Source organism: Psammomys obesus, unplaced genomic scaffold, assembly GCF_907164565.1.
Source record: "Psammomys obesus unplaced genomic scaffold, mPsaObe1.curated_primary_1811, whole genome shotgun sequence".
Lineage (NCBI taxonomy): Eukaryota > Metazoa > Chordata > Mammalia > Rodentia > Muridae > Psammomys > Psammomys obesus.
Genome location: NW_026596166.1, coordinates 2,577,735 through 2,596,869, shown reverse-complemented (window position 1 = coordinate 2,596,869; position 19,135 = coordinate 2,577,735). Strand labels below are relative to the sequence as shown.

The window sequence follows — 19,135 nt, the reverse complement described above, 5'->3', positions numbered from 1 at the left end:
AGCTTGCCCATTAAGCATACTTATCTGGCAGTCCATGTTATAAGCCCTAAATTACTGAGTTTGTGCTCTTTCTGCAGGTCCAGTCCAGGTGCAGCAGCAAGGAGAACATTCTAAGAGCCAGTAAGTAGTCACCATTTCAGGTAGGCTTCCAAACTATATAAATTGTGCCTCAACAGAATATAGAGCTAAAGAATGGCATTTTGTTAAAAAAAAAAAAAATTAAGATGAGTAGTGATAAAAGTTTATATCAAGAATATATACTTTATAAAATCCATATCCAAAACATTTCTTAATATCAATATAAATAAATATTTTCCTGAATCTAATTGTTTTTGCAAGCTGAGTAGATTTGACACATTCAAATTGGGGTAGAAGTGAGCTGCTCTGTGACACTAATGTGAGGAGTAAAAATAACTTAAAAGCAGACTACAAGAAAATAACTCTGATATGATATAAAGCCATGAAAGCAGAAGACAGAGAGAGAAAGAGAAAAGGAAACAAAACAGCAAGCTGAGCGTACATAGTTGTAGTCCTAGTCCTTCAGGATAAATCGGGAAGACCCTAAGTTTTTAGTCAGTCTGTGCTACATCAATAAGGCCATGTCTCAAAAAGGGGTTTGAGGTGGGTTAGGCAATAAACAATAATTTTTAAATATGAATTCCAAAATATTTTTACCTTCACAGGCAAAATGTATAAGACATTGTTTCCTGGTCCAAGAATGAAAAATCTTTAATTCTTTCTTTTGGTTTGATCACTACAATATTAATCTGAAAGTCTCTAAACCTTGTGTATTCATTTTCTTGTTTTATAAAAATAAAACTATGAGGCCTGGCAGTATGTGGCGCACACCTTTAATAATAGCACCCAGTAGTCAGAAGCAGACGGATCTCTGTGATAGTTCCAGGCCAGCCCGGTCTACAAGTGAGTTCCAGGACAGCCAAAGCTACACAGAGAAACCCTGTCTCAAAGGGGGGGGGGGGGAATGGAGGGATGGAAGGGGAGAGAGATAGGAAAGAAACTATGGATTTTTTTTTTTAAATATATATATACTACTATCCTTAAAGTGAAATTCTATTGGAAGATTTCCCATGCTTTGGGCTCCTCCAGAGAAAAAATGCTGTGTAGTGCTTGTTTGTTGTATTATTTTTCTGTCTCTTAATAATTTAGTGACATCACCAAGTCTCTTTTTTTTAATGGTTTTCAGTAGATATACTGGTAGGCCAGAATGAAATAGGTCTATTAGACACCCACACTAATGGGATTTTTTGGTAAATCAGATGTTTAATACTACAGTAGAATGTAAGTATTATTTAACAATCAAAACATACTTGGGAGGCTGAAGAGACAACTCAGTGGATAAGATGACTTGCTTTGTAATCCCAAAGACCTAAGTTCAGATACCTAACAAGGGGGAAAAAAAAGTGAGTCATAGTACACGGCTATAACCCAGCACCATGGGGAATGGAGACTAGAGGACTGCTAAAACTTGACCAAGCACTCAGGCAGGCTATCCAAAGGGGGTTGGGGGGGGGGGGGGGAGGGAAAGCTCTAGGTTCAATAAGAGAATCTGTCTCAAGGAAATTAAGGTAGGGGGGGGGTTTTTTTGTTTTTATTTATTTATTTATTAATATTAATCACAGGTTATTTGCTTTGTATCCCAGCCATAGCCCCCTCCTTCATTCCCTCCCAATCGCACCCTCCCTCCCTCATCTTCTCCCTGCCCCTTTCCAAGTCCACTAATAGGAGAGGACCTCCTCTCCTTCCATCTGTCCCTAGCTTATCAGGTCTCTTCAGGACTGGCTGCAATGTCCTCTTCTGTGGCCTACCAAGGCTGCTCCTCCCTTGGGGGAGGGGGAGTCTAAGAGCTCGCCATTGAGTTCATGTCGGAAATAGTCCCTGTTCAGGTAGGGGGAGTTTTAAAGCAAGTTGCCTCCATCTACCACTGGCCTCTTTGCACACAAATGGATGAACACACCACACCACACATTTACCAAACCATATACACAATTCCATAATTGTTTATCAGTAATGATAGCACTAGGGAAACTGAAACAAAACAAAACAAAAACTAAGAGCTAAAAGTCAACCCTGGGTATAGAGTTTGAAAATTCTAATTCTATAGGTGCATATTTGAGAACTTCAAATAAGTGAATATATATACTTTTAGGTAAATATTTCCTATTTCTTTGTTATGAATATGTTAATTTCTCTCAAAGCCCTTGAGTATTTGTTTGATTGTGATCTTTAGAGAGTATTATAAAAAAATAAATGCAGGGCTGGATTTTAGCTCAGTGGTAGAATGTTTCCCTAGTGTTAATGAGGCCATAGGTTCAATTTCCAGCACTGTAAAATAAATTAATAAATTTAAACAGTCATGTGTAGGTACCATACCTTCACAACTTTCCATAGTATGTAACTCTGAGAGACTTTGATGTAATGAGATATAAAATCTTATAAACACTAAGACCTAAGTTTGAGAAAACTGTTGGTCAGACATGATAATTGAATGTTCACTAAAATAAAGCAAGATAGCTAAATGAACTTTAAAATTACATCTTATGTGAGGGAGGGAGGGAGGGACTGGGAGGGAATGAGGGATCAGGACACGGCTGGGATACAGAGTTAATAAAATGTAACTGATAAGAAAAAAATAAAATTTAAAAAAAATTAAAAAAAAAGAAAACACACACACAAAAATTACATCTTATGATGAAAAGTGCATAATTTTTACACATTTTTACTTGTGAAATTATAGGTCACTGGGAATAATTATGATGATTAGAAACAAATACTTTTTGAGGACACATTCTCTTGAACTTTATTTCCTATCAACCACAGACTTTAGTGTTACATTTCAGTTACTATCTTACTGTATTAGTGGCTTATAATCAGTTTGGATAGGTATCATGGTAGCCCAAATATTCTTTATTGTTTTCTTTGGGGAAAGTAGTCATATAGATGGGCCTTGTGGCTCTTTAGGCCCACATGGAGCCCAACCAATATCGTACCTTCATGGTTTTGTGACTTCTGTAAGTTTATGTTCTTTCAACTTAATACCATGTTAATAATTCCTGTTCATACCATGGCCTCAACCAAAGTTCAGAATGCTGTCCCTCGTCTAGACTCATTTTTTTCATTATGAGGGGTGTGTGTGTGTGTGTGTGTGTGTGTGTGTGTGTGTGTGTGTGTTTGTATGTCCATGTCTGTGTATGAACATAAATGCCGATGGCACTGACGTGGCGGTCAGAAGACAACTCAAGATAGTCAGTTCTCTCGTTCCATGTCAGTCCCAAGGATCAAACTCAGGTCATCAGTCTTAGCAACAAGGACCATTCCCCACTGAGCCATCTTGGCCTGTTTCTTTTATCTACAATATTCCCTTTCCTTATTTATACTGCTCTTATCTCCCTAATCTTCTTATTTACCACGTAGTCCATATTGTAGTTCCATAGAAGCTATTAATAGTTACTCATTCTCTCAATACTAAATACTAACTCTGTTCATTTTATATCTGTTTTCATGCATAAACAACCTACCATTTGTGTATAAACCATTGACCATTTGTTAGAATTCTGTGACGCCTCTGAGTTTTCCTTAGTCAGGGTGACTAATCCTTCTTGTATATCCCATCAGTCATTATATCAAGAAAATAGCACCAGACTGGCCTAACAGCCCAATCTATTGGCATTTCTCAATTTTCCCAGATGGCATTCTCTGACAGCAGGTTTGAACTGCTCTTAAACCAAATATTTAGTCTGTTGGGATGTATTTTGATGTTGGGATATAAATGCTGTAGTTTTAGTGAGTGCTGCCTATCTGGTGTTTAGTATAGCCTCCTTAATAGCATGATTTTTTTTGCATGTGTATCGAGTTCAAAACCTCATTTCTAAAGCATTCCAAAACATGGACTAATTAATCCTGAAGTATAATGTCAATGTATTTAAATTAAATGGCTTATCTTGCTGACAAACTCTGGTGTATTCAGTAACGTTTGCTTCTGACAAAGCATCATATTCTAGGGGTGGCAATTTATGAAAATAAAATGAACCCAGTTTAAGAAGTTATTAAAGAGTTAATTTCAATTCATAGCCATGTTTATGTTTGTTATCCAGGAAAGAGATTTAATTTACAAATGTTACAATTAACCCACCAGGGAGAACCACTCTGACATAGTTTACAGCCAATTGAAACTTTTAGCCACATCCGAGTGTTTGGGGATCTAGGTTTGGCCCCAAGTGTCTAGAAGATAGGGTATTTAAAGGCAAAAACCATGCCCTGGCATCTCACTAGATTCACAGAAGTAAGCAGTTTAAAGCGAGCAGTTTAACAGAAGGTAAAGCAAGCAGTTAGCGTGAGGGAGTTCCATACAAACAGTCAGTTTAACAGAGGCTAAGTTAGCTAGGAATCTTGACCTTGGGTTCCTAGAATAGAGTTGGGTAATTTTTTTATGGGATTCTACATCAAGGAGATCAAATTCTAGTTAAACCAAAATGGCCTCAGCAAGAAAACAAGATGGCAGAACTGTTGCGCTGTCTAGCTCATGTGGGAATATGGCAATTTCAAAATCTATGACCCTACTACCTGTAAAAACTACTAAAGGCAAGAATCACCTCAGTTATCTCTTAGTAACTACCATGAAAAAGCTTTAAGACTTGTTAAAAGTCTGTTAGTAGTGAAAGATTTCCTTCCCTGCTCTTTTCTGAAGGGAAATGGAGGAGGAATGGATGTGGGGTAGGGAGCTGGGAGGAGTGAAGGGAAGGGTAGCTGCGTCTGAATTTACTGTGTGAGGGAAGAATAAACATAAATAAATCATATCATAGGTAATGAATTATACTTTAGACAAAGTCATAAATTCTCTTCAAAAACTATTATAGTTTGAATCTGAGGTGCCCTCCCCCCAATTATTTATGTATATTTTACAGTATACATACATAAATATATATATATATATACACATATATATATTTGAATACTTAGTTCTTAGCTGGTGTTTTGATTTGGACAGATTATGAAACATTTAGAAAGTAGGGCTTGACTGAGGAAGTAGATCACTGTGGAGAGAGCCATAAGGATATACCTAAGTCTGCCTCTAGCCTAACTCTTGTTTCCTGATGGACCATGATATATATACCAAACTATGCTGCATTTCCCATTGCCATGAATGGCTTCCCAGCCACCATGCCTTTTCTACCGTGATAGACTATAGTTTCTTAAACGATTAGCCAGCATAACTCTTTCTTCCTTCAAGTTGCTTCTGTTAGACATTTTATTACTGTGATGCAGAAACTTTATACTCTGTGAATACGGTAGATCTTTGAGACAGTGGGTGAGTGGATCGGAGTACTTGCTCTGCATGCATGAGGATCTGAGTTTAAGTGTTCAGCACTCACTTTTTCAAATTTTGTTCAGAGCACCTAATTCTGAGGGAGAGACAGGTAGATCTAAGGTGCTGCCTGGCTAGCTAGCCTAGACTAGACAAAACAGGGAACTCAGAGTTCAGTGACTAGACCCTGTGTTAAAAGAATAATTCAAGGACCAATTGAAGAAAAGATACCTCTTTTGAGTCCTCTTATAGGATCACGTGTGTATGCCTGTACACACGACACTGTGCAACCATGTGTGTGCACTGTACACACTGCAGTAAAAAGAGGGAACAACAAACGTTGAGACTCAGCATTAGAGTTACCCTATCTTTAACCGCCTCAAAAAGTTGTCTACATATGGCAGGAGAGTAGAAACACCAGGAAGCACATACTCCTTCATCCTAACTGAGTGCTGTTAAGGAATAGAGGTACTGTTTATCACAGTAAACAACTGGAGAACACCCAGTAATACACATTTATTTGAGGTATTTCTTCAGAGTAATTGAAAAAGACAACTTCCAACACATTAGATTTTTGGAATTTCATTATCTTTTTCTTCTAAGGTATCTCTCAAGAAAATCTGTTCATATTGAAAAGTTTCATATGTACCATTGTAATTCTCAATTATTCTTGGTAAAACTTTGCAATTTGAATCCTATAATATACAGATTTCAGTTACAGCATATATATTCTTTTAAATCAAATTTTTATTTTTATATTAATTACAGTTTATTCACTTTGTATCCCAGCTGTATCCCCCTTCCCCATTCCCTCCTAATCCCACCCTCCCTCCCTCATCTCCTCCCATGCCCCTCTCCAAGTCCACTGATAGGGGAGGTCCTCCTCCCCTTCCATCTGACCCTAGTTTATCAGGTCTCATCAGGACTGGCTGCATTGTCCTCTGTGGCCTGGAGCATAGGTATTCTTGAAATAAAAGAGTCTTATCTTTCCAGCAATACTTCCAGAAATAGTTGATCTAAGTGTTACTTATGTACGTAATTCATCAGCCAAGCTAATGGCTGGGCCATCAAATTGCAGTTCCTTTAGTGTGGTAAGATTTAAAGAGCTTTCTCATGTTGCCTTTCTTACACTAACCACAAAAATAAGAATAAGAAACTAAAGTGGTATATGGTGGCATCTCTCTATAATACTCTTTCAAAATGTCAAACGTGGGAGGATCTGAAGCTTGAGACCATCCTGGGACTTGTTGTGAGACCCTGTCTCAAAAGATGAGCATGTGGGGGGGGGGGCTAGGTTGAAGAATAATCTAGGGGAAAGTTTATTCAAAGAAACTAAAAAGCAACCTGAATGAAAAATCTCAGTTTCCAGAGCCAAGCTTGAAACAAGTTGAGATCATAGTGTCATGGCTTAAGCATTGTGGATATAACAAGGCAAATGTTTGTACAGGAGTAGGCTTTCTTTCCTTCTTTTCTTCTTTCTTTTTGTATTCTTTCTTTCTATTTTTAGTTATGCTATTCTGCTCTGTAGAATAAGATTGTCATGAAAGCAAAAATTAAAACCTGAGCAGAAGTCAGATTGAGCAAAGAGCTTGTGCTAATTCTGGACAATCATACAAGAATCTCCAGGAATAAAGACAGTGTACTTAAGTTTTGGTAATTGAGTTATTTTGGTTTTGTTTGTGGGGATTTGGGGGAGGTTTGTAATTTTGCTTTGAGTTCATTTTGGGTATATTAGCTTATTTTGGTACTCTCTTAGTATTACTCAGAATGAGTATCCATGAAGTAATTATGGCATATGGTAACAAAAACCAAACCAACTCAATCCAAGTCTGAAATTAAAAAGGCAATATTCTCTCTGTCTCTGTCTCTGTCTCTCTGTCTCTCTCTCTCTCTCTCTCTCCACATCTAAGTTCCTTTGAGGTCAAAAGTGAAATGTCATATTCTATTCCAAGAATTAAGTCTTTAAAAAATATTTTCAATGAACCTTTTTTGTTACTCAAGTTTACACACAGCCAGTAAGCCATGTCCTTTTCTTTGATCTTTTTTCCCCCCTTCATTTATTTGAGACAAGACTTCACTCACTAAGTAATGCAGGCTGGCCTGAAATCTGTGATCCTTATGCCTCAAATGCTGGGATTACAGGTATGCGCTATCACACTCTGATTAGTGCCCTAAATATCAGTAAATGTTAATCTTTTACTTTTAATATAAAAATCACATAATGTAAAATTATTTAAATAATTCATCAATAATGTGTAAGCTTACAAAATTATTCAACAGAGAGGGCAGGGAATCTTATGAAAGAAGGGGAAGATAGAAAGACCTGGAGGCAACAGGAGCTCCACAAGGAGAGCAACAGAACCAAAAACTCTGGGCACAGGCGTCTTTTCTGAGACTGATACTCCAATCAAGGACCATTCATGAAGATAACCTAAAACCCCTGCACAGATGTAGCCCATGCAGCTCAGTGTCCAAGTGGGTTCCCTAGTAAGGGGAGTAGGGGTTGTCTCTGACATGAACTCAGTGGCCTGCTCTTTGATCACCTCCCCATGAGGGGGGAACAGCCTTACCAGGCCAAGGAGGAAGACAGTGCAGTCAATACTGATGAGAACTGATAGGGTGGGGTCAGATGGAAGGGAAGAGGAACTCCCCGATCGGTGGACTGGGGGAGGGACATGGGAGGAGAAGAGGGAAGGAAGGCTTGGGAGGGGACAAGGGAGGAGGTTATAGCTGGAATACAAAGTGAATAAATTATAATAAATAAAAAAATACATATTAAAAAAATGTTTTCACCACCCAAACTGATACTCTTTAAGCAGTTTCTTTTCATTGTTCTCCCGGTCATCAGCCCCTGGAAGCCAGCATATGCTTTGCAGCTCTAGGAATTTCAATCTCTATTCTGAATATTTCGTATATATGAAATCATATTCATGATGTTTTCTGTCTGGATTCTTATTTTATTATCATGTATTAATTATCTGTAATATTTCATTATGACATCTTCATATGTATATATAACAATTTTATTCACACGCGCTCCATTACCCTCTCTTGTCCCCTCACTCTCCTACTGATCCCATTCCCCTTCCAACTAATCTTCCTTTTATTTTTAAGTCTTTTACGGTGTGGGTTAACCATTAATTTAATTAGGCTTTTTTACAAAAGCATGGATTAGAGGTTGTTTACAGGAGTATGGGAAACTTACCAGTGACTACACCACTACAGAAAATGACTCTTCCTTCCCTAGCAACCATTAACTGCCCATAGATCTTCAGGGGTATAAGGCTTTGGAAGCCCTCAACCCCCACAGAGTGTTGATGGAGCCAGTCTTGTGCACATTTTGTATAAATAATCATACTTGCTGTGGGCTCATGAGTACAATGCCTGTATCATACCCAGAACATAGTGTTCTACTGTACTCTACACATTCTTCCAGCTTTTATATTCCTTACAACATGTATTCCAAAATTTTTCTTCACCCTTTGAGGAAGTTCCATTTAGGCCTCAGCATTCAATAGTCACTCATTCTTAGCACTTTGACCAGCTCAGAGTCTCTGCAGTAACTACCACCCACTACAAAAGGGAACTTCCTTGCTGGCAGCACTAATTAAAGCTAATAGCAGCACTAAATCTTTGGGGATAAGCATAAATACTTAGAAGGCAATCTCAACAAAACAACAGTGGTCATTTTCCCACTACGACCAATGACCTCAAAGTAGTCACGGGCTTTTAATCAGGTTTACAGTACCTGCTCCTATGGAGCAGGCCTTATCTGATCAGAAATTTTGGTTGCCTCTTTAACAGTGATGTCACTATAGCACAAGTGTGTATATTTTGCCTTCCACATTAGCAGTATGAAGGTTGCATGACTGAGTAAGACTGTTGATCACTTTTCTCTCCCAAGTAATCTGTTTAGCATCTTCAGGCACTTTGAAAGATAGTAAGCAGAGACAAACCTTCTAGCTCCATTCTAGTCTGATTTCTTCATGTCCTGTAATCAGATCTTGTGGTGTCTTTATCAATAGGCTCTTAACCATCCAGTTCTAGAGAACAATCAAGAGCAGTGACAATAGCCTGTGTTGTTTTGCAGGACTCACGGACTTCCTTGACCAACAACTCACTAAGGTGGTAGTACAACCCTAGCACTAGGATTTTTATTTAAAAACCTATGCTCTTGTGAGCAGTAAACATCCACATATGGTACTTCTGTTTAAATTAATTTTTATTGAATATTTTTGATTAGCTTACAAAATGCCAGGTCTCTTTATAGCTTTATCGTACATTCTTAGTCATGGTTGACCATCTCCTACACCTACTCCTCTCCCCCATCTTCATGCCCCTGTCTCCATGCCTCCATCCCATTTTGAGATTTTTTTTTTCCTCTAGTCCTTTGAAGGTTTCTTCTTTTAGGGAGTGTTAGGGGCATTCATGTTAAATAGTCAGTTCTCTGTTAAACTTGCTCTCTCTACATTCTGCATTAGCAAGGTCATTCCTCACAAAGCTGTGAAGTAAACCAAATCTATTACTCCCAGCCTACATCTTTTCTCTAAAAGTCATATTTGATTTCTAACTGCCTATTATAAATCTCTTCTTATGTATTCCACAAATAGCTCATTTTTGCCATGACAAAAACCAAATTTATAATCTCAACCTGCTCTTTTGATATCACAAGAATGATGTTTGTCCAAACAAAAAATCTATAATTTTTTAATCCCTCGTCTCACAGACACCACTTTTATCTTTTTTATAAAGCAGGTACCTGCCATACTCCTTTAGTGACTTTACTATTTTTCATAAAGACTAAATTTCAAATTGCTCACAATCAGATTTCTGGTTACCTTTAAATTTACCGCTAATACTCCATCTTGATTTGGTCACTAGACATACAAAACTTAGGATTTTCAAATGTTTCCCCCCCTTTCCTAAATTGTTAATCTCCCATCTCTTCTGAAACTTGGATAATTCCTATTTATCCTACATTTTTTTCTAGAAGGCTTTCTGTCACATCCTAAACATAAGCAAATTTTTCCTTCTGTGTTTTTCTGCAGTGTCCTATATTTTTCCCTACTTTAGTGAAACCCTACTTACGATGTGGTGACTGTCTCTCAATAAGTGATTTGAACACACAAGTAAACAAAATAATAGAAGAAAGACCTTGGGCAGGTAGAACAGATAAGAGACAACAGAATATTTAGTAAGAAACAAGGATGGAAGCAACAGAAGAAAAACTAAATAATACCAAAGTCAATCTGTTTGTTAACAAGCACTGTTTTTCTTAACTACTCTTTATTTCATGTTTCAGTTTTGGCCCTTTTTCCATTCATCTATCCCTAACTAAATAGGTTTTGGGTGGGTAATATTATTATATCTTGATGATAAATGCATGAAGTTTTCTCTTTTCTATTATTCCTAGGAAATTGTTTTTATAATTCCTTGAATAATATCCTAATTTTGGGTGGCTTTATTATTTCTTTATTTACTTACTTATTTACTGGGTTTTTTTTGAGGCAGGTTTCTCTGTGTAGCCCTGCCAGTCCTGAAAGTCACTCTATAGACCAGTCTGTCTTAAAATTCAAAGATCAGCCTGCCTTTGCCTCCCAGGTGCTGGGTGCATCACCACGACCTGGCCTGAACTTTTTTTTTTTTTAAGAAAAATATCCATTGCTCAACTGAGGGACATCTGGGTTGTTTCCAGGTTCTGGCTATTACGAATAAAGCTGCTACAAACATGGTTGAGCAAATGTCCTTGTGTACTTGAGCATCTTTTAGATATACGCCTAGGAGTGGTACAGCTGGGTCCTGAAGTAGCACTATTCCTAATTGTCTGAGAAAGCGCCAGATTGATTTCCAAAGTGGTTGTACAAGTTTACATTCCCACCAGCAATGGAGGAGGGTTCCCTTTTCTCTACAACCTCTCCAGCATGTGTTGTCACTTGAGTTTTTGATCTTAGCCATTCTGATGGGTGTCAGGTGAAATCTCAGGGTCGTTTGATTTACATCTCTCTGATGGCTAAGGACGTTGAGCATTTCTTTAAGTAACAGGACAGGAGCCTACCACAGAGTGCCTCTGAAAGACTCTAACTAGCAGTGTATCAAAGCAGATACTAAGACTCATAACCAAACCTTCTGCAGCGTGCAGGGAATCATAAGAAAGAAGGGGGAGTTAGTATGACCTGGAGAGGACAGGAGCTCCACAAGGACCAAATATATCTGGGCACAGAGGTCTTTTCTGAGACTGATTCTCCAACCAAGGGCCATGTATGGATATAACCTAGAACCCCTGCTTGTATGTAGCCCATGGTTGCTCAGTATCCAAGGGGGTAAAGGGGAACAGGGACTATTTATGACATGAACTCAATGGTGGGCTCTTTGACCTCCCCGCCTCCCCTCCCCCAAGGTTGGAGCAGCCCTGCTAGGCCACAGAGGAGGATTTTGCAACCAGTCCTGAAGATACCTGATAGACCAGGGTCAGATGAAAGGGGAGGAGGTCCTACCTTATCAGTGGACTTGGAAAGGGGCAGAGAGGAGATGAAGGAGGGAGGGTGAGATTGGGAGGGAATGAGGGAGCGGGATACAGCTGTGATACAAAGTTAATAAACTGTAACTAATATTAAAAAATAAAAAATTAATAAAAAATGAATCAAAAAAGTAAAAAAAAAAACAAGAAAAATATTTTAATGCTCTTCTATGGCATTCTAATCCCTTATGTTCTTGATTAGCATTCAGTAGATCATAAAAATGCTTGTCATCACTAACACAGTTTTTCTATGCATAGCTAAATGTAATTAGCAACTAACTCCATAAGTGTTTGTTGTGTACTATTCAAGCACTGTCCTCTACTTTCTCTCTTAGTCTCCAAAATAAATCAACTATATTTAATAAGTTTTCTTTTTTTAAATTTTTATTTATTTATTTATAAATTACAGTTTGTTCACTTGGTATCCCAGCTGTAGCCCCTCACTCATCTACTTCCAATCTCACCCTCCCTCCCTCATCTTCTCAGGTGCCCCTGTCCAAGTCCACTGATAGGGAAGATCCTTCTCTCCTTCCCTCTGACCCTAGCCTATCAGGTCTCATCAGAGTGGCTGCATTGTCTTCCTATGTGGCCTGGTGGATTTGATCAAAGAACCAACCACTGAGTTCATGTCAGAGACAGTCCCTGTTCCCGTGACTAGGGAATCCATTTGGAGACTGAGCTGCCATAGGCTACATCTGTGCAGGGGTTCTAGGTTATTTCCATGCATGGTCCTTGGTTGGAGTATCAGTCTCAAAAAAAGACACCTGTGCCCAGATTTTTTTTGGTTCTTTTGTTCTCCTTGTGGAGCTCCTGTTCCCTCTACGTCTTTCTATCTTTCCCTTCCTTCATAAGATTCCCTGCACTCTGCCCAAAGTTTGGCTATGAGTCTCAGCATCTGATTTGATACCTTGCTGGGTAGAGTCTTTCAAAGGTCCTGTGTGGTAGGCTCCTGTCCTGATGCCCATTTTCTCCCTCTTCCAATGTCTGTCCCCTTTGCCTTTCTGCATGAGGGTTGATTATCTTACCCAGTGTCCTCCTTCTTGCTTAGTGTCTTTAGGTGTGCAGATTTTAGTATGTTTATCCTATATGTCTAATATCCACTTATAAGTGAGTATATACCATGTGTGTCTTTCTGCTTCTGAGATACCTCACTCAGGATGATATTTTATAGTTCCCACCACTTGCCTGCAAATTTCATGATTTCCTTGTTTTTAATTGCTGAGTGGTATTCCATTGTGCAAACGAACCACAATTTCTGTATGCAGGCCTCAATTGAGGGATATCTGGGTTGTTCCCGGATTCTGGCTATTGCAAATAAAGCTGCTACGAACATGGTTGAGCAACTAGAGTTCAACAGCAACAGAAATAACAAAAAGCCTTACATACGCATGGAAAGTAAACAACTCTCTACTCAATGACAGCTTGGTCAGGGAAGAAATGAAAAAAGAAATTCGAGACTTCCTAGAATTCAATGAAAATGAAGGCACAACGTACCCAAACTTAGGGAACACAATGAAAGCAGTGCTAAAAGGAAAGTTCATAGCACTAAGTGCCTCCAGAAAGGAGTTTGAGATATCTCATACAAGCAACTTAATGGCATACCTAAAAACCCTAGAAAAAAAAGAAGCAGATACACTCAAGAAGAGTTGACTATTAGAAATAATCAAACTCAGAGCTGAAATCAATGAATTAGAAACAAAGAAAACAATTCAAAGAATCAGTGAGACCAAGAGCTGGTTCTTTGAGAAAATCAACAAGATAGACAAACCCTTAGCCAAACTAACTAAAAGGCAGAGAGAAACTATCCAAATCAGCAAAATCAGAAATGAAAAGACGGACATACAACAGACATTTAGGAAATCCAATCATCAGGTCTTACTATAAGGTTTCTTTAATATGTTCTTATATACTTTATTTACCAAGATCACAAATATTTTTTACTTATTTGTGAAAAAAAACATTATACTCTAAGCAATATTTGCTTTTAATTTAAATTTGATCATACTTCTAGTTTTCTTAGATTAGCATGTGTTTTACTTTGTATGAAAAAAATGTGTCACTCATTGCTTCAAGTCAGTCATTTTACTTTCTTCACTGTCAGTATTGTAGCTGGTACAGAAAAAAAAAAAAAGACATTGTTACTAAATTATAGAATAGAAATCCCATCCTTTATTCCTCCAGAAGACACCATCTTAACAGCTTATGCAGACTACCATCTCTTTATGAGGACTTGGGGAAACGAGTTAAGAAAATGCATTACCCCGTGTTAAATACAAAGCTGAAGACAGACACATTGGAATAAGTAAGAATTGATCCATTTTACTCATCACCCTTTCCTCTCAAGCCGTCATAGCTCAACACGTTCACTAGAGAATACCCAACTCATGGCTTCTTTTCCCTGAGAAGAATTGAACATGGATTCAGTGTTCCCCATTTCAGATGGATGCTTTCTAATTGTTCTAACAAAACCAGAATGACTTTGGTAGCTGGGGGTGCAGTAAACATGAGTGAGTAGAGGAAACTTAATGTGGCCAGCCTGTAAAGACCAGCCTGCCATACATAAATGCAAGCACCTCTTAAAACATCATGAAGAGGTGCCAAACTCTGCTTCTTCCTCAGAAGAGAAGAATGGAGCATACATTTAGTATTCTAACTTTTTGGAGGGCTTCTCAAAGCGCTAGTTTCTGCCTTCCTGATAGGTAGCTGGTGAAGTTTGACTGCTTACAGGACACTGAGGGGAGCATGCAGCTTAAAGCAGAATCAAAAGGTCTGCAGTACTGCAGGTAAACAAAAGAGAAAGCAACAAATTTCAAGCTAAAAAGAAAAAAATAGTACAGTTGCTCTTAACTGGGAAACTACATGCAAATGCCCTGAAAAGTCACATTCCACCCTCTCCCACCCCAAAAATAAAAAAAGTCTTTAAGACCCTACGTCCCCAGAATCTCTGGGCAGGCTGATTGGAAAAGGATATTCCTCAGTACAAAGCCAGTCTGTAAAGAGTAGGAGCTTGACTCTTTTCAAATGCGTAAAACACAAGGTAGGGAAGGAGAGGAAGGAACAAAGGACTTACCAAGCAATATAGAAATATGACTTAATCACAGGACAAATAAATCAGAAACCAACTAAGAAAAATAATTATGTAACAGAGAACCTAAAATAATTACTTTTAAAAATCTTGATGATAAAGAGAAAAGTTAATGATTTGAAATTTAAAAAAAAAACAGTACATGAACAAAATTACAATATCAATAGAGATTTAAACCATATGAAAACATATCTTAGAGCAGATGAATATAATAACTGAATTGAAATTTTTTTTCTGGAGCTCAGCAGCAGATTTTTTTTTAAAGATTTATTTATTTTATGTATATGAGTGTTCTGTCTGCATTTACATCTGCCAGAAGAGGGAATCAGTTCACATTATAGATGGTTGTGAGCCACCATGTGGTTGCTGGGACTTGAACTCATGACCTTTGGAAGAGCAGACAGTGCTCTTAACTGCTGAGCCATCTCTCCAGCCCTCAGCAGCAGATTTGATCAAGCAAATGAACACAACACAAAGATATAGGTCATTTGAAATTCTGCAGTTAGAAAAACAGAAGTGAGAAATTCAAGGAACTTTATGGTGTGTTATCAATTTGTGTGGAGAAAAGAAGGAAAAAAATATAAACAAACCAGAGAAAGAGGAAGGAGGAGATAAAATCTTTTGAAGAAATATTGACAAAGACATTCCAAACTTAAGAAAAAAAAATTAGATTTAAATACATTAAGCTCAAAGCCTAATCCTTCTGGTTAATGAAGTTAATAGGACCAGATTTTTAGCCTTACCATAATTTTGTTTTGTAAGTAGTAAGCTTAGAACATTTTCTAATAAGCACCTGTATGTTTAATAATAGTTGAGTAAAAAATCAACATACAGAAAGTTTAGTCGTGAAAAATTAAAAGTCTTCTTTTACATTTTTCCATATCACAAAAACAAAATTTTAAAATACAGATGTGTCTAACAAAACACTGCCTACCTCATCTTTCTCAGGACCTTCCCCAGCCTGCAAGGCAACATAAGGTATACTTCCTCCTCTAAGGATACTCTAGGAAGTTCACTGTGTAGGAGACAAGATTGCCAATATCTGCAAGGTGGACTCAGCACAGTTTGAGTCTGCTTCCACTTCCATAATTAAAAGTTAATAAAGTATTTGATGTGTGTTTGGACGGAAGGAGCTCTAATCATTGGGCATGTTTTGTTCTCTGTATTATTCTGGGACCCTGCATTAATAATGACTTTCAGTTGTCTTTCCTTGTGCTGCCTTGCCTTTCAGGAGACCACTGTTTCCATTTCATTTTGTTCCATTTTCACCTCATTTTTGGTGAGCTCTCAAAGCTCATGCTTCTAGTTGGTAAAAAAAAAAAAAAAACACTTAGAAAAATAAATTTCAGCAGAACTGATGAAAGTCAGCATCAGCAGCAGTGAGAGTCTTGTCCCCTGACTTAGAAAGAAGATAGGCAAATAAAGTAGAAAATCACAGTGGCTTTTAGGAGGGGAGCAGGACGTTTGCAGTGGCATAAGTTTCATGGAATAGAGAAGTTAAAAATCATGACAGTGTAAATAGGGGTTTTGTTTTGTATGTAACTAGCTGTTTTTCACTGCACTTATTTAATTCACTTTAATTAATTTATGCACTTTCCATCTTGATTGTAGCCCCCCCTTTCCTTTAGGTCCCACCTTCCCTCTCTCTTTCCCTGTTCCTCGGAGAAGGGGAGTCCCCCCACCCACAGCAACCTACTCCAGCTCATCAAGTTGCATCAAGACTGAGCCAGTCCTCTTCCCCTGTGGCCTGGTGAGGAAGCCCAGCCAGGGGAAAGTGATCAAAAAGCAGGCAACAGAGTCCAAGTTAGAGAAAGCCCCTGCCTGCTCCCTTTACCCACATGAAGCCTGAGCTGCCTACCGGCTATATCTGTGTAGGTGGCCTAGATTCCAGTCTATTTGTGGTCCTTGGTTGGTGTTTTAGTCTCCACAAGCCTCCCTGGGCTCTGATTAGTTTGCTCTGTTGCTCTTTTGGAGCTCCTGGTACCTCCAGGTCCTTCTATCTTTCCACCCACTTTTCCAAAAGACTCTGCTCACTTTATCTAACTGTGGCTATGACTGTCCTTATCTGTTTGGATCAGCTGGTAGGTGGACCCTCTCAGAGGACAGCTATGCTAGGCTCCTGTCTAAATACATCTCTGTGAAAGTGAGGTGTGTGTAAACCAGCATGTTCAAGATTCTAAGATAAAGCCTTACAGACTTGATTTATGCTTGTGCCCCTGGTCTTATGGGTTATTTTTAAAAATCCTCTTGAGATGCCATCAGAGAACTTGTCGACTACTTTTGTAACACAAATTCCTATTTTAATATTGCATAGTACTGATTTTCTAGTTAGTACACTCCCATTCTCCATGTGAATATAACAGTTTTGGTTTTATTTTCAGTATCTTGGACCAGAACAATAACGCACTCAAGATATAGTTTTAATAAGGTCATATATTATATAGAGTTAATGTTGTATAAGTTATTAAGTAATATATATATACCTTTACATGAAACTTAGGTACCTCATTGGGGTGTATATATATACCCTTTTTCTAATTTTATTTATAGCCTCTTAGCTCTCTAAGTAGTATACATCTCACACTCAGGTTAACTATCAAAAAATTTAAACATTTTGATATTTACTGCAGATTTACTTACGGCCATGTATTGATTATCTTTTATGACAAAACTATTGACCTTAATGATCAGATTGGTAGCATGACACTGTGTATTGTGTGTATTACAAGTTTGTTTGAAATATGTTTATTTCCAAGATGGGAGGGTAGGAAATTGAGGATAGGAAAGATTTTTTGGGTTAAATGTTTAAGGAATTCAATTAATTAACTCAAAATAACTTTTTTCTAAATTTATTTCTTTAGCAGGTAAAAAGTGTTTTGTTTTTGTAAATAATGTTCAGGGTGGGGGATAGGGAAGTTCATTGATATGCAAAAGCAGGTGTTTACATACAGATTTGTTTTTGGCATATGAGAGGCTATTTTCCTTATAGTCCACCTTTCAATAAATACTAAGATTGATAACCACACACAAAAAAATATGAATGTGTGGAGAAAAGAAAAGAGGAAAGGAAAGATTAAAAAATAGAAACAAATAAACCAAAGGAAAGGAGGGATGGAGGAGATAAAATTTTTGAAGAAATATTGACAAAAACTTCACAAACATAAGTAAGAAATGTGCAGCTAAATATATTAAGCACAAAGAGCTCTAGCTAGAATAAATAAAAAGAGACACAAAACAAGACATGCTATTTTCAGATTGTCACAAGCCAAGAACAATACAAAACCTCAAAATGAATAGCAAAAAGTGATTGATCATTCTCAAAGGAAATCCCATATGAATCTCATTAGTTATAGTAAGAGATCTTTATAGACCAGAATTTGTTGAGATGTTATTTTCAAAGTGATGGAAAAAGGAAAAATATTTTAGCCAAGAATATTATGTCCAATAAAACTCTCCTTCAAAAAAGAAAGAAAGACTTTCCCAAATAAACACAAGCTGAGGAAGGTCACTACCAGTAGATCTTTCTTATGAGAAACTGAAAGAGTTCATCAAGTTGAAGTGAAATGATGCTAGACTACAGCATGAAAGCATACAGAAATAGAAATCTGAAGTTATATGGAAATAAATTACTGCATACAGGTTAATATGTTGGCTAATATCAAATTCTGTAATACTTTAATGGTGGAGTTAAAAGCACTCTTAATTTGGGAATTGTGAAAATGGCTACATGGTTAAAAGCACTAGCTACTTATTTCAGAGTATTCTGGTTTAATTCTCAACACTCATATGGCAACTCAAAACCATCTATGACTCTAGTTCCAGAAAATCTGACATCCTCTTCTGGCTTCTTCAGGTACAAGTCACACTAATGGCATACAATCATGGAAGCTGGCAAAACACTCATAAACAAATAACTTTTTTAAGTACTTTTATTTTGGTTAAAAAATGTAAACATAAAAACATAAACTATAACTCTAAAATGTTTGTAGATAACAGTATATCAAAATGTCAATATGTATTTTCAAAACTATAATTTAGGTAGGACAAACCTAGTTTTGAGCTTATGTTTAAGAAATGTGTATTAACCTCTGAAAGGCTCTGCCCTGCAGACTATCAATGCAGATGCTGAGATTTATGGTCAACCTTTGGGCAGAGTGCAGGGAATCTTAGGAAAGAAGTGGGAAACAGTAAGATCTGGAGAGGACAGGAA

General features: G+C 37.6%; 1 protein-coding gene across 9 annotated transcripts in view; it reads left to right on the top strand.

Moving 5' to 3' along the window:
* Gphn (gephyrin) overlaps positions 1-19,135 on the top strand; it is a 437,068-nt gene that overhangs the window by 293,188 nt on the left and 124,745 nt on the right. For all 9 annotated transcript variants that reach the window (XM_055595378.1, XM_055595377.1, XM_055595376.1 and 6 more), the window contains one exon: positions 78-120. In XM_055595378.1, the coding sequence (XP_055451353.1) occupies positions 78-120 (43 nt within the window). The remainder of the gene's footprint in view (positions 1-77; positions 121-19,135) is intronic.